This window comes from Typha angustifolia, chromosome 8, assembly GCF_048772165.1.
Source record: "Typha angustifolia cultivar Huaian chromosome 8, ASM4877216v1, whole genome shotgun sequence".
In the NCBI taxonomy this organism is placed as follows: domain Eukaryota; kingdom Viridiplantae; phylum Streptophyta; class Magnoliopsida; order Poales; family Typhaceae; genus Typha; species Typha angustifolia.
Genome location: NC_133246.1, coordinates 3,352,248 through 3,365,149, shown reverse-complemented (window position 1 = coordinate 3,365,149; position 12,902 = coordinate 3,352,248). Strand labels below are relative to the sequence as shown.

Here is a 12,902-nt window from a genome sequence, read left to right as displayed (position 1 = left end):
ACATAGCAAGAAATATCACGATCAAAATGAGAAGAGAATAAAAAAAAATCCACGAGACTTGATCATCTACGACGAGGCACGGAAAGATCGACAATCTAAACGATCGTTCCACTTAACGGACCTCAAGAAAGATATTTAGAGAAATTATATCGCCGTAGAAACCCTATATCGCATCAAAACCGGCGTATGATTCAAATTCTTGCGAAGTATGGGAACGAAAGCGAGAGAAAGATCGACATAAACCAGATTCGAAGGAGAATAGATGAGAGATCATTTACTTCTTTTGCTCTGTTCTCGATCAACCCGATCACGAAGCCTGATCGATCTACCCCACCGCCTTCGTCCTCCATCACACCGCAGCGAAGGCTCACTCCGAGCTTGAGAAATTGAAGGCATCGGGCAACGAGGACGGTATTTATAGACGGAGGTTGTGCGGACCTTTTTCTCTCTCCGACGCATGCGACGACTGCTACGTCAGCTAACGGTCCAGCACGTGTCGGTTTATGTTTCTTAATTAACTCGCTTAAACAAACCCTGCTTTTTCTCTTCTTTTTTTCTTTTTTTTTTCTTTTTTGTTGAGAAAATGGACGAGCTGTGTTCAACTTGGGAACATGGCCAAACACTCGTTGGTCAGGGAAGATCCAACTATGGTGCAGAAAGACTCAAAGTTAAATGAATGGAAGATGCCTCTAAAATTTTGCTTTTAGGGATAGGTGTAAAATACGATGCTGTGATTATTGGAAAAGCATGAACTGGTGGTAAGGCATATGTCATCGGTTCAAATCCGATAAAAGTGGTTTTTCCACTATAAAGGTCAGTAAGGTCTGTTGTATCTTTGCATTGAGAAGGCTATATCGACTGAGACTCTTGAGAACACAAAAGATTTTGTATGCTAAGGTCTTTCATGTGGAATAAACTGTGACGATGAGACTGAAGACCATATATCTGCGGATTTAGATGTACCTTGTTACATTAGAATAGATTGGAAATCTTTTTGGTAATATTTTATTTTCTTTTAAGCTAATGTTCATCAAGATTTTCTTTCAAGCGAATGTTCATCAATTTTTGTTCGAAACCAACCAACAATTATAGGATCGGGAACTCTTTATATTATGAATACTCTTCTCCGTTCAAGAATCTACGTACGCATAATGTCATACCTGTAGCCAACCCAAGTTATATGTCTTAGGCTTTTATTCCTTTATACTTGTGGATTCTTGATAACAAAGAGCTTCTTGATGCACAAGTAGATGGAATTGCAGCGGATTCTAATGCGCCATGGGCTCGTCTTCTCAAGTAATAATTTTGGGAAGGTGACTAGTTGGATAAATAAGTTTTCGAGTAGATCTACTTAATTTTGTCAAAACACTATACAAATAAACTCATCAATTTTAATTTTTTTTCCTTTGGCTTTAGCAAACAACCCTGCTAGGATTTTGGTTTCTTTCTTCATTTTTTTTGAAGGTTTTTAATATCATTTATCACTCACTATTGGTTTTGCTTGCCTTTCCCTTCTAACTGGGTGGCTTAGAAAGAGAAACTTTTTCTCTTCTAGTAAGAGGTTTTTTTTTTTCCTCTATTTTCTCCTCACCTCTAATTCCCTTTCTTGTTGTCATCCTCAACCAATCATCCTCTCAAGGCTTTTGCGAGAGGCAATCTTATTATCACTCTTCCACATAATCTATACTTAGCCAGTACTCCTCACCCCATCTTCCTCCTTCAAACTCATCCTTTATCCCCCGGTTGAATTTATGCTTGGATGTCGCTCTCTTATCAAATTTGCATCTTACTTTACTCCTCTATAAGATATATATGCCTTACTGTCTGATTCAAGCCAAGCCACTATTTTCTCATCAGATTTATAAGTGTTGTGCTTGTTGATGTATTTTGTTTGTGCCCTGTGACAATATATCTTATTTTTCTTTAGTGTGATACTTTCTTATTGTAATTAAGTGGAGGCTTGTGTCAAATCTATCTTCCCTCTTAATTTGCACATAAGAGGTGGGTCGCTTTACGTGCATCTCACGCACCACATCATCCGCGACCTCGGGTCAAACCAATGAACCTTCCGAACGCGAAAGCCCTAGGCGGTGCACCGTGCTCAACGGAGTGACCAACTAGTATATGCGTTCAGGTAGGTCGCGGGTCACCAGATTCCCCAGGCGGTTACGGATTCTCCCATATCCTAGATTTCTGCTCCAGATCTAAAACTCTTCATCCATCTCTCGGAGGTCCTGGATCTCCGATCGTCTCCAAAAGTTTCGAAGAATGGCGGAGGGCACAGCGGCATCGCGCTACGTGAAGCTGGGGAAGGATCAAGATGCCCCAGTGGAGGAGATCCGGCCCGGAGAACTCAATCAACCCGTCCGCGTTCCTCAGGTTTGCTTAGTTCTTGATTCAATCCCATTTCCCAACGATTTCAGATTGGAGTAAGGGCTTCGCTTGTGTTATCGTCTTTTTTAATCGTGATTAAATTTTATTTGGTCAGTTGGAGGTGCGGAGATGCAACGAATGCGGGCAGCCGCTTCCGGAGAGCTACGAGCCGCCAGCCAATGAGCCGTGGACCACTGGAATTTTTGGCTGCGCAGAGGATACTGAGAGCTGTAAGATTAATTTCCTTTTCGTGCTTAAAATTTTGTGATTTGGTGTTAGCATAAGATGTAGTTCAATTGAGTTGGGTAAGCTTGAATTCTCATGCTTATTTGTCGATACAAGTTCAATATGGGAAAAGGTTTTGTAGTGATTATATGATTGAATCACTACAGTACATTTTCGTCAATTATTTTGAGGGTATCATGGTCAACAAATGCAAAAAAAAAGGGGGTAACACCCCAAATATGTGACCATTTTCCATCAAAATGAGTAACGTTACCCTAACAGAAAGTCCCTTTTGTCACACTTTGATAGTTTACAGGGTGTTTGCATCGGGTTTTTTTCTTCAAGGGGTCAGTGTGATATTGCGCTATTGTTCAAAAGGGTGTCCCTGTAATTTAACTTTTTTTTAGGAAACACAAACATATATATGAAATGCAACAGAATGCCATTTTATATTGCACTGAAGAATATATCTATTGTATGTGTCTATGCATACACTTATAGATAGGCGTATATGTATATATATCATGTACCTTTGGCTTATACTTGTTATTAAGATCATATGACAGGAAAACATCAGAGCTGAAATGGAAAACTGCCATTCTAACAATAGAATAGTGAAAACTGCCATTCTAATAGAAATAATCCTTGTGTTTGTTTAGCTAATTACTATATGCCGAACTTATGAGAAGCTAATAAGGAATAGGTGAATAGCTCCTTGATGATTAATGATATTTATCTGTTGTTTCATAATTACAGCATATTATATTGCTTAGCATATTTACTTTTACTGTTCCCAGAATATGTAGCTGTTCTAAGCACTATTTCCTGTTCCGCACTTTTATCTTTTGTTAACAGTGTTTCCTACCATGGCAACTTTTATCTAAAGCTGTCAATGCTTGCAACTTATCTGAAATCTGTGTTTCTTGTTAATGATAGGTTGGACTGGACTGTTTTGTCCTTGTGTGTTGTTTGGGCGTAATGTTGAGAGAATCAGAGAAGATATACCGTGGACAAGACCTTGCACATGTCATGCTATCTTTGTGGAAGGTGGTATTGCACTTGCAGTTGCTACAGCAGTTTTCCATGGCATTGATCCAAGAACATCATTTCTCATTGGAGAAGGGTTGTTGTTTAGTTGGTGGATGTGTGGTATCTATACTGGTATTTTCCGTCAATCTCTGCAGAAGAAATATCATCTAAAGGTGAAATTCTTATGCCATCCTTTACTGGATTGCATGTTCTGTATATCTTTAATCTCTGAATGTGACACTGGGAGAAAAAATGTAGCCAAAATTTGTGTTTGCATTTGCTCTAGAATTAATCGCCTACATGCTTGCGTATTTTCCACATTTATCTTTTTGCTTGGTCATCACTGAATAGATACATGGATTTCGTTTAAATAGGAGCTGCAGTAGCAATTTTTTTTAATGACAAAAAGGCCCACAATAGCATATTTAAGCACCAGGTATGTGGGCATCTACCTGTTATACTTTTTGTTAGGTTTCTTATATAATTGCCACTGAAGTTTTCAAATTATCATAATTGCCATTACATTCTTTAAAACATCACAATTGCCACTCAAATCTTTTGGCTCTTTTAAAATTGTCATTATGGTTAGTTTTTAATGGAATATTCATAACAAGTTATTGTTAAAATTAACAAACATATATAAATGATTAAAATACCCTTCTTTCTTGAAGTTTAGAGTGTAAAATATTATTAATGATTTTTGTCTTGCATAAAATAAGATATTTTTTCTTCTACTATGATATTAAATAAAATTTTGGATAGCATTGAACCATTTTAAACAATTTATATAAGGGTAAGGTAGTCTTCTTTGAATCTAAATTTTGTTTTAATTATGATCTCATTTTTGAAAGAGCACAACGATTTTGATGCAATGATGATATTTTGAAGAATAGTAGTAGGTGATTATGATATTTTAAAAAAATCAGTAGCAATTATGTGAAAAGCCCTTTTTTCTATCACTTTCTATCAACATGGTGTTGTTTTGGTTATATTGACCACCATCCAATAAATTTATTAGGCTTCCAAGATGTTTGTCCCTACCAACCCTTGTTGCCTTTGTGTCTTACTTCCAAATGAAATTTGCATCTTTCCTCAAACAGTTACATGAGCTATATAGAGTAACCTTAGTCTTTTGCTTTTATAGTGGTATACTTGCTGTGGGTTTTGGAAAACCAAAATATTACTGTGGGTTTTGGAGTAGCAAAATATTGAATTCAACATCAGGATAATACGTTTTTGATATGTATGTCTATCTATTCATATGCACAATTTTGAGCTTCAATTAGTGTTTGAAGAAATATTCAGTCAATATCTTGTTCATGTAAGTTAACGGCACCTGGCTTACCTTTCATCCTGAAATATTTGAAGCCCAAATGCTTTATATGGAGAAGAATATGTCTTGTATACATAAATGATCTATTACTAACTACTGCGAAAGGGTTAAGATAAGTGCTGTTACCAATAGGAGGTTTTTTTTACCTAGAACAAAAACAGTTCCTTTAGAAAAGATCTGAAGTGTTCTCTGGTTATCCTGATGATGTGGCTGCTGCTACTATACTGGGTGAATTAAATTAGCATAACCTATGCAGTAATTTCATTGGTGTTTATTCATGATTATTCAGTCCAAATTGCATGTATCTTAAATCTGTAGTTCTTTCTGTTATGCTAATGATGTGATAGGAATGAAGTTTCATGCATGGAGGACAAAGACAGGCTAGATGCATTCCCACAGTGTTCTAAGTTTGAACTTCATTAATGTCATTTTTGGTACAAGTGATGTTTTGTAAGTATGAACAGAAATTAGCCAGCTGATCTGCAATTTCTTCATTGGCTCAACAGAAGATGCTAATGGCTGGTCCATGAACGTGTTCCTCATCAATAGATTCCATATGAGTTATGCTTGTCTGCCCAGAACTTATTTTCTGATATTTACTCGTAAAGCTAGTGTTATCGGCATTATGTTGATCCATCACATTAATTAGATCTTACTGGTTTCCTTCTTCCATTTGTTCCTCTCGTTTTCATATGCTAAATTCTCTAGCATCTGTGTGCAATCCTTTTTATTGTTATCTATTATCATTGCTGCAGAACTCGCCGTGTGATCCTTGTGTGGTTCATTGCTGCATGCACTGGTGTGCTATCTGTCAAGAACACCGAGAAATGAAGGGACGCCTCTCGGATAATCTTGTCTCACAAATGACTGTCGTCAACCCGCCTCCAGTGCAGGAGATGAACATGAACGACGTTCATGGTTCATCTGTCTCGGAGACTGAGGCTGAGAAGAGTCAACATGCCAACTTGGAGATGCAAGCTTTGTAGCATTTACAGGATCAGTGATGGATAAAATGGGAGTGAGGCAAATCATTATATATTTGCATCAGATAATCAAACGTCCTCTTCATTTCCTAACTTTCTTCTTGAGGAACTTTACCTATTACCTAGTTAATACAGATCATCTCGTTATATTTATATTGCTCAACTCTTGATGTTAGATAGTTACGAAAATTTTTTCAAGCATGTTCCGTTGCTTTACTCGATATCAAGTCCCTGTGGAGTCTCTACCTCAATACTTCCTTTCTCTAGGAACTGTGTATTAAAGAAATGACTTTTTTTAAGAAATAATGGGCTTGGCCTAGTTATGAATTATAAGAGAGAATGTACAACAGTTAAAAGATTACAGGGGAGAAGGAAGAAAAATTTATTATTTGCTTTGGTCAGGTTCTAGCCAACTCGGTTAGACAGTCTAAATCGGATTAGCCTCCTATATAATACGTGGAGTGCTACTTGGTCGAGTATGTTTTGTATTTACTCTAACCCATCTAGTCTCTTTCTCTTCTTAACTCTAATTGGCCCCTTTGCGCACAGCCACCACCTAGCTAAACGCAGCCTATCACTGTTGAGAACACTCCTATGCTAGACCATCACCCTCCCTACCATTCTCACTCTTGTCCACCTATCCATCATCATTGTCTCCGCAATGCTAATCTTATGCCACTTGCACCAGCCCTAACTAACACCAATTCGAGCGCATGTGCCCAAGCCAAACTGAGAGCGCCTCCTTATCTCGACTTGCCTAGCCTAAGCTCGGTAGTCCCCTCACCTAGGGTTGTACATTGTGTCAGGCTCCAACTATTTTCCATCATTTGGTGGAAGATTTGTCACGAGGACAGCAATATAATCTTTAACCCTAAGCTCTTACTTAAGAGATCTTGTCCTTTTGTTTGTTCTTGTGATAGAAATTTTTTGATCCTATATAATGTTTATTTCTACTGATTATATTCGAATAGCCATACTAATTTATTGGATGATGGAAGCAAACATGGAACCAAATAAGACTATCTGAATTCTACATACAAATTAATTCGACACATTCTATTAAAACAAAATCCACGAATAAGTTTCCTCGTAGCATTGCTAAGTCTGATCCTCGCACGTCTAACGCACTCCATAACACCCAAGTCACGTCAATCCGAAAGAAATCAACGGCTATAAACGTTGATGCGAAAAACGAAAAATAAAAGAAAAAAAGAAAAATAAAAAAAGAACCCCCCGAAAAGTATTAAGACGAGAAAGAGAGAGGAAGAGGTGGCAGCGTAACGGGAGATCTCATCGTGCTCCGCGATCCCAATCCAATCTCTTCGACGACGAGGGGGGGACTACAACGGCGACGACCCCACTTCGACGGCGAGATCGACTCCCGAGAGATCTTTCTCTTCCCCTTCCCGGAGATCCAGATCCGGTCTTAAATCCCGAGGTCAGCGCTCTTCCTCTCATTTCTCTTCTTGATGACACATGACTACCCCGATCAGAGCGTTAACCCTAACCCTTGCACTGGATTTCGTCCTAATTCGACCGTTTCCTCTTCTGTCGATTTCGATCTCTCAGCGTTCTTGTGGTAGCTCGGGTTTCGTGAGATCCGGCAGTTTGAGGACGGCGGAAGCATTGGAGAAGAGATGTTGACCAAATTTGAGACGAAGAGCAATCGGGTTAAGGGGCTCAGCTTCCATAGCAAGCGGCCATGGATCCTCGCTAGTCTCCACAGCGGGGTGATCCAGCTATGGGATTATCGGATGGGCACGCTCATTGACCGGTTTGATGAGCACGATGGCCCAGTTCGCGGCGTCCACTTCCATAAATCACAACCCCTCTTCGTCTCTGGAGGTGAGATACGTTTTAACATTCATATTCTAATCGTAATTTAAACTTCTGTATATTGTAGATACGATGAGCTTGTACTTGGTTGTAAAGTGTAGATCTAGTGAGTTATATGGATTTTGTAGAGATCACATAGCAAATGGTTTTATACTCATCCTTTCTACTGCTGTTGTTGAGATCGGATTTGGTCATGATTTGATGATTTGCTACAAACTTACTATTTGATATGGTTTTTCTTTGACGAAATTGATGTTTGGAGATCTTTTCAAGCATGAATGGTTGTTGAAAAATAAAGTAGATGTGTGCCATTTCTAGTATGTACTACTTGTAGAAATAATTATGATATCATATGAATTTGCAGGAGATGACTACAAGATCAAGGTCTGGAATTATAAGACCCACAGATGCCTGTTTACCCTTCTTGGACACCTTGATTATATTCGTACTGTACAATTTCACGATGAGTACCCGTGGATCGTCAGTGCCAGTGATGATCAAACAATTAGGATCTGGAACTGGCAGTCTCGTAACTGCATTGCAGTGTTGACTGGGCACAACCACTATGTCATGTGTGCATCCTTTCATCCTAAGGAGGACCTGGTTGTATCGGCTTCTCTGGATCAGACAGTCCGCGTCTGGGATATTGGAGCGCTGAGGAAGAAGACAGTTTCTCCAGCTGATGATATTTTGCGTCTAACCCAGATGAACACCGATTTGTTTGGGGGAGTTGATGCTGTCGTCAAGTATGTCTTGGAAGGTCATGATCGTGGAGTCAACTGGGCATCTTTTCATCCTAGCTTGCCTCTTATTGTGTCTGGAGCTGATGATCGGCAAGTGAAGCTGTGGCGAATGAATGGTAAGCTCAAGATCCCCTTCCTACACTTCCTTGTGACTTCAAAAGTATCACATTAACTCGAGGCTCATGAAAGTACCTTAAGGAATAATAAAGAAGCTAAAAGCACACAGATCTTGTCTATCATTATTTCTATTGAATTAGGAGAAAATATAAATATTCTTGTGTATTTCTCAAAAATTGGTCAGCAGTATTAGCACCTTCCGAAAATACTTAGAAGTTAGAACTTAGAACTTAGAAATATAAACAGCAGGTAGATTACTCTGGCCAATGGAGAAATTGTTGAATTTTTTGTTGCTGTTGGGAAATTGATAAGCAGTATGTTATGCCTTTTCTTTGATAATTCATGAATTATTACTATTCTTCTTGTCCAGATACAAAGGCTTGGGAAGTAGACACATTGAGGGGGCACATGAATAATGTATCTTGTGTAATGTTCCATGCAAAGCAGGATATTATTGTTTCGAACTCAGAGGACAAAAGCATTCGCATATGGGATGCTACCAAACGCACTGGTCTGCAGACATTTCGCCGTGATCATGATCGTTTTTGGATTCTTGCTACACATCCAGAAATGAACCTTCTTGCAGCTGGTCATGATAGTGGCATGATTGTCTTCAAATTGGAGAGGGAACGCCCTGCTTTTTCTGTGAGTGGTGATAATCTATACTATGTAAAAGACCGGTTTTTGCGGTTCTATGAATATTCATCTCAAAAGGATAACCAAGTGGTTCCAGTAAGAAGGCCTGGATCTATTAGCTTGAATCAGGGACCTAGAACATTGTCTTATAGCCCCACAGAGAATGCTATCTTGATCTGTTCTGATGTCGATGGGGGATCATATGAGCTATACATCGTGCCCAAGGAAGCTGTTGGAAGAGCTGATTATATGCAGGACGCAAAGAAAGGAGCTGGGAGTTCAGCTGTTTTTGTAGCTCGTAACAGGTTTGCCGTTCTTGACAAAAGCAACAATCAGGCATTGGTGAAGAACCTTAAGAATGAAATTGTGAAGAAAAGTGTCCTTCCCATTGCTACTGATGCAATATTTTATGCTGGGACAGGCAACTTGTTGTGCAGGGCAGAGGATAGGGTAGTCATCTTTGATCTTCAGCAGAGAATTATTCTCGGTGAACTTCAGGCTCCATCTGTTAAGTATGTTGTTTGGTCGAGCGACATGGAGTCTGTTGCATTGCTTAGCAAACACACTATTGTTATTGCTAATAAGAAACTTGTGCATCGTTGCACATTGCATGAGACAATCCGTGTGAAAAGTGGTGCTTGGGATGACAATGGTGTCTTTGTTTACACAACTTTGAACCATATTAAATATTGCCTTCCTAATGGGGACAGTGGAATCATAAGAACTCTTGATGTCCCTATTTACGTAACCAAGGTATCTAGGAACAATATATATTGCTTGGATCGTGAGGGGAAGAACAAGGTCATCTCTGTTGATGCTTCAGAGTACATCTTCAAGCTTGCCCTTCTGAGGAAACAATACGACAATGTGATGAGTATGATCAGGAACTCACAGCTATGTGGGCAGGCTGTGATCTCATATCTGCAACAGAAAGGATATCCTGAAGTAGCACTGCATTTTGTCAAAGATGAGAGGACTCGGTTTAATTTGGCTCTTGAGAGTGGTAACATCCAGATTGCTGTTGCTTCTGCAAAAGAGATAGATGAGAAAGACCACTGGTACAGGTTGGGCATTGAGGCTCTCCGGCAGGGAAACACTAGTATTGTGGAATATGCATACCAGAAGACAAAGAACTTCGAGCGACTTTCTTTTCTGTATCTTGTGACTGGGAACATGGATAAGCTGTCCAAAATGCTCAGGATAGCTGAAATTAAGAATGACGTGATGGGTCAGTTCCACAATGCCATGTATTTAGGTGACATTCAGGAACGAGTCAAGATCTTGGAAAAAGCTGGCCAGTTACCTCTTGCATATGTCACTGCTGCCAGTCATGGACTAACTGAAGTGGCCGATAGGCTTGCTGCTGAATTGGGAGATAATACCCCCTCTCTACCTGAGGGAAAAGTCCATTCTCTTCTGATGCCTCCTGCACCTCTCATGTGTAGTGGGGACTGGCCTTTATTGAGGGTCATGCGTGGTATTTTTGAAGGTGGATTGGATAACCTTGGAAAGGCAGGAAATGAAGAAGAAGAGGCTATTGACGGTGAATGGGGCGATGAGGAACTGGATATGGTTGATGCAGAGGGCATAATGCAGAATGGTGATTTAGTAGCAGAAGTTGAGGGTGAAGAAAATGAAGATAATGATGAGGAAGGTGGATGGGATCTTGAAGATTTGGAGTTACCACCTGACGTTGATACACCAAAGGCTGCAGGTAATGCTCGATCTGCTGTGTTTGTTGCACCAACACCAGGCATGCCTGTCAGCCAAATCTGGATCCAAAAGTCCTCCCTTGCCGGGGAGCATGTGGCAGCTGGAAACTTTGACACTGCCATGCGCCTACTTAGCCGGCAGTTGGGTATTAAGAACTTCACACCACTAAAACCATTCTTCATGGATCTTCACATGGGCAGCCACACATATCTGCAAGCTTTTCCTACGGGCCCAGTGATATCTATAGCTGCCGAGAAGGGGTGGAGCGAGTCTGCCAGCCCTAATGTGAGGGGCCCACCAGCACTTGTGTTCAAGTTGTCGCAGATGGATGAGAAGCTCAAGGCAGCATACCGAGCCACTACCGAAGGAAAATTTCCAGAGGCTTTGCGACAGTTTCTTAATATCATGTACACTATTCCACTAATTGTAGTGGACTCGAGAAGGGAAGTTGATGAAGTGAAGGAGTTGATCGAGATAGTAAGAGAATATGTGCTTGGATTGAAGATTGAAGTCAAAAGAAAGGAAACTAAAGATAATATCATTCGGCAGCAAGAGTTGGCAGCATATTTCACTAACTGTAAGCTTCAGAGGATTCATATGAGACTCGTGCTCACAAGCGCTATGACTATCTGCTTCAAGGGAGGGAACTACTCTACTGCAGCTAATTTTGCAAGGATGCTTCTGGAGAACAGCCCAAATGAGGCCCACGGAAAGAAGGCCAGGCAGGTGCTACAGGCTTGCAGCGATAAACAAGATGCTAACCAGTTGAATTACGATTACAGAAATCCATTTGTTGTTTGTGGAGCAACCTTTGTTCCGATCTACCGTGGTCAGAAAGATGTATCCTGCCCTTATTGTGGGTCTCATTTTGTACCAGCCATTGAAGGACAAATTTGTGCTGTTTGTGAGCTTGCAGTGGTGGGAGCAGATGCGTCAGGTTTGCTTTGTTCTCCTACACAATCAAGATAATTGGCAAAAGGTACTCCCTCTATTACATGTCATCTTTAATTTAGCTTTAATTAGCGTAAGACTACAAGACTGTCATGTTATGTCTTTCTCGGGACCAACCTGATTGTGTGAAGGTAAAGCAATAAGAGTAGGAATATTTCATTTGAGCATTTTGCTCAGCTTCTTTTGCCAGATGGAGGACTTGTTAAAGTGTAGGATTTCCATAAGTTCGTGCATATCCTGTTATAAGAGACAGTGTAATAGGCTCATTTGTTTCAGAATTGTGGTGAGGCTTTCAATTGGTTTTGTATTTATTTAAAGATGTGCAAAGTTATTTCTGGATACCTCTGTTAGTCAGAAAAGATTGTCATTCTAAGACGGCATGCTTCTGAGTCTAATGTATTGTTGTTGTTATGGTCATTTGGCAGTTAATTTTGTTCGAGACATTGCTGTGGTAATTTGTTCTGAAAAAAATATTCCCATTTCATTGTTTTGTTTATCAAACTGCCGGACAGTTTCTTGTTATTTCCTGAGTGAATTACAATCTATATGCGCTTTGCAACATATATACACACATGTATTATATAGACCCTTATATTCTGCATCAATGCTACTTTATGTAGGTTTATTACTCAGTATTTTATCTACTAAAATTTTTCTTGCTTCTACTCAGCAGAACTTCTCAACAGGGTCTGTAAGACAATAATTTGCTTGTTTTTCTCTGTTTTTGGAAGTTTGGGGGTGTTGTCTTTCAAATTTTTTACAATTTTGGATACAGAGGATGCAATCACAAGCTGAGAGGATTTGAGGTAAATATGTTACAAATACACTGTCGTGCTTAAAAATTAGAACTTCGGTTGCCACGGATCAGGATGGAATTTGATAGAGGTTGCACAATTATGCTCTCACGTTGGATAATTTGACCTGCTCACGAATGAAACATCATTAGGATAAGATGGTCTAATA

At 39.7% G+C, this 12,902-nt stretch overlaps 3 protein-coding genes across 12 annotated transcripts in view; 2 read left to right on the top strand and 1 right to left on the bottom strand.

The window, feature by feature from the left end:
* The window catches only part of LOC140764423 (DNA mismatch repair protein MSH4), a 29,654-nt gene extending 29,258 nt beyond the window's left edge, over positions 1–396 (bottom strand). For 8 of the 10 annotated variants that reach the window (XR_012105035.1, XR_012105036.1, XR_012105037.1 and 5 more), the window contains exon 1: positions 279–396. Coding sequence is in view for 4 of the 10 variants with exons in the window: in XM_073102981.1 (XP_072959082.1) it covers positions 279–350 (72 nt within the window). In the remaining 6 variants the exon portion in view is untranslated. The remainder of the gene's footprint in view (positions 1–278) is intronic. The other 2 variants (XM_073102984.1, XM_073102985.1) reach the window with 2 other exon arrangements.
* Positions 397–2,019: 1,623 nt separating this feature from the next.
* Positions 2,020–6,096, top strand: LOC140766170 (cell number regulator 6-like). The gene is made up of 4 exons (XM_073105631.1): positions 2,020–2,379; positions 2,489–2,603; positions 3,535–3,800; positions 5,716–6,096. Exons 1-4 carry the CDS (start codon positions 2,269–2,271, stop codon positions 5,944–5,946), a joined length of 723 nt encoding a protein of 240 aa, XP_072961732.1. The 5' UTR covers positions 2,020–2,268; the 3' UTR covers positions 5,947–6,096.
* A 1,078-nt stretch (positions 6,097–7,174) lies between these two features.
* Positions 7,175–12,332, top strand: LOC140764369 (coatomer subunit alpha-1). The gene is made up of 4 exons (XM_073102906.1): positions 7,175–7,381; positions 7,513–7,788; positions 8,144–8,638; positions 9,010–12,332. Exons 2-4 carry the CDS (start codon positions 7,581–7,583, stop codon positions 11,955–11,957), a joined length of 3,651 nt encoding a protein of 1,216 aa, XP_072959007.1. The 5' UTR covers positions 7,175–7,381; positions 7,513–7,580; the 3' UTR covers positions 11,958–12,332.
* Positions 12,333–12,902: the final 570 nt, after the last annotated feature.

Excerpts from the sequence above, each read along its gene's own strand:
- LOC140766170 (XM_073105631.1), top strand. The coding sequence starts at position 2,269 with ATGGCGGAGGGCACAGCGGCATCGCGCTACGTGAAGCTGGGGAAGGAT. Across the intron at positions 2,380-2,488 it reads AACCCGTCCGCGTTCCTCAG|TTGGAGGTGCGGAGATGCAA; the intron begins GTTTGCTTAGTT and ends TTATTTGGTCAG. Across the intron at positions 3,801-5,715 it reads AGAAGAAATATCATCTAAAG|AACTCGCCGTGTGATCCTTG; the intron begins GTGAAATTCTTA and ends TCATTGCTGCAG.
- LOC140764369 (XM_073102906.1), top strand. The coding sequence starts at position 7,581 with ATGTTGACCAAATTTGAGACGAAGAGCAATCGGGTTAAGGGGCTCAGC. Across the intron at positions 7,789-8,143 it reads ACCCCTCTTCGTCTCTGGAG|GAGATGACTACAAGATCAAG; the intron begins GTGAGATACGTT and ends ATGAATTTGCAG. Across the intron at positions 8,639-9,009 it reads GAAGCTGTGGCGAATGAATG|ATACAAAGGCTTGGGAAGTA; the intron begins GTAAGCTCAAGA and ends CTTCTTGTCCAG.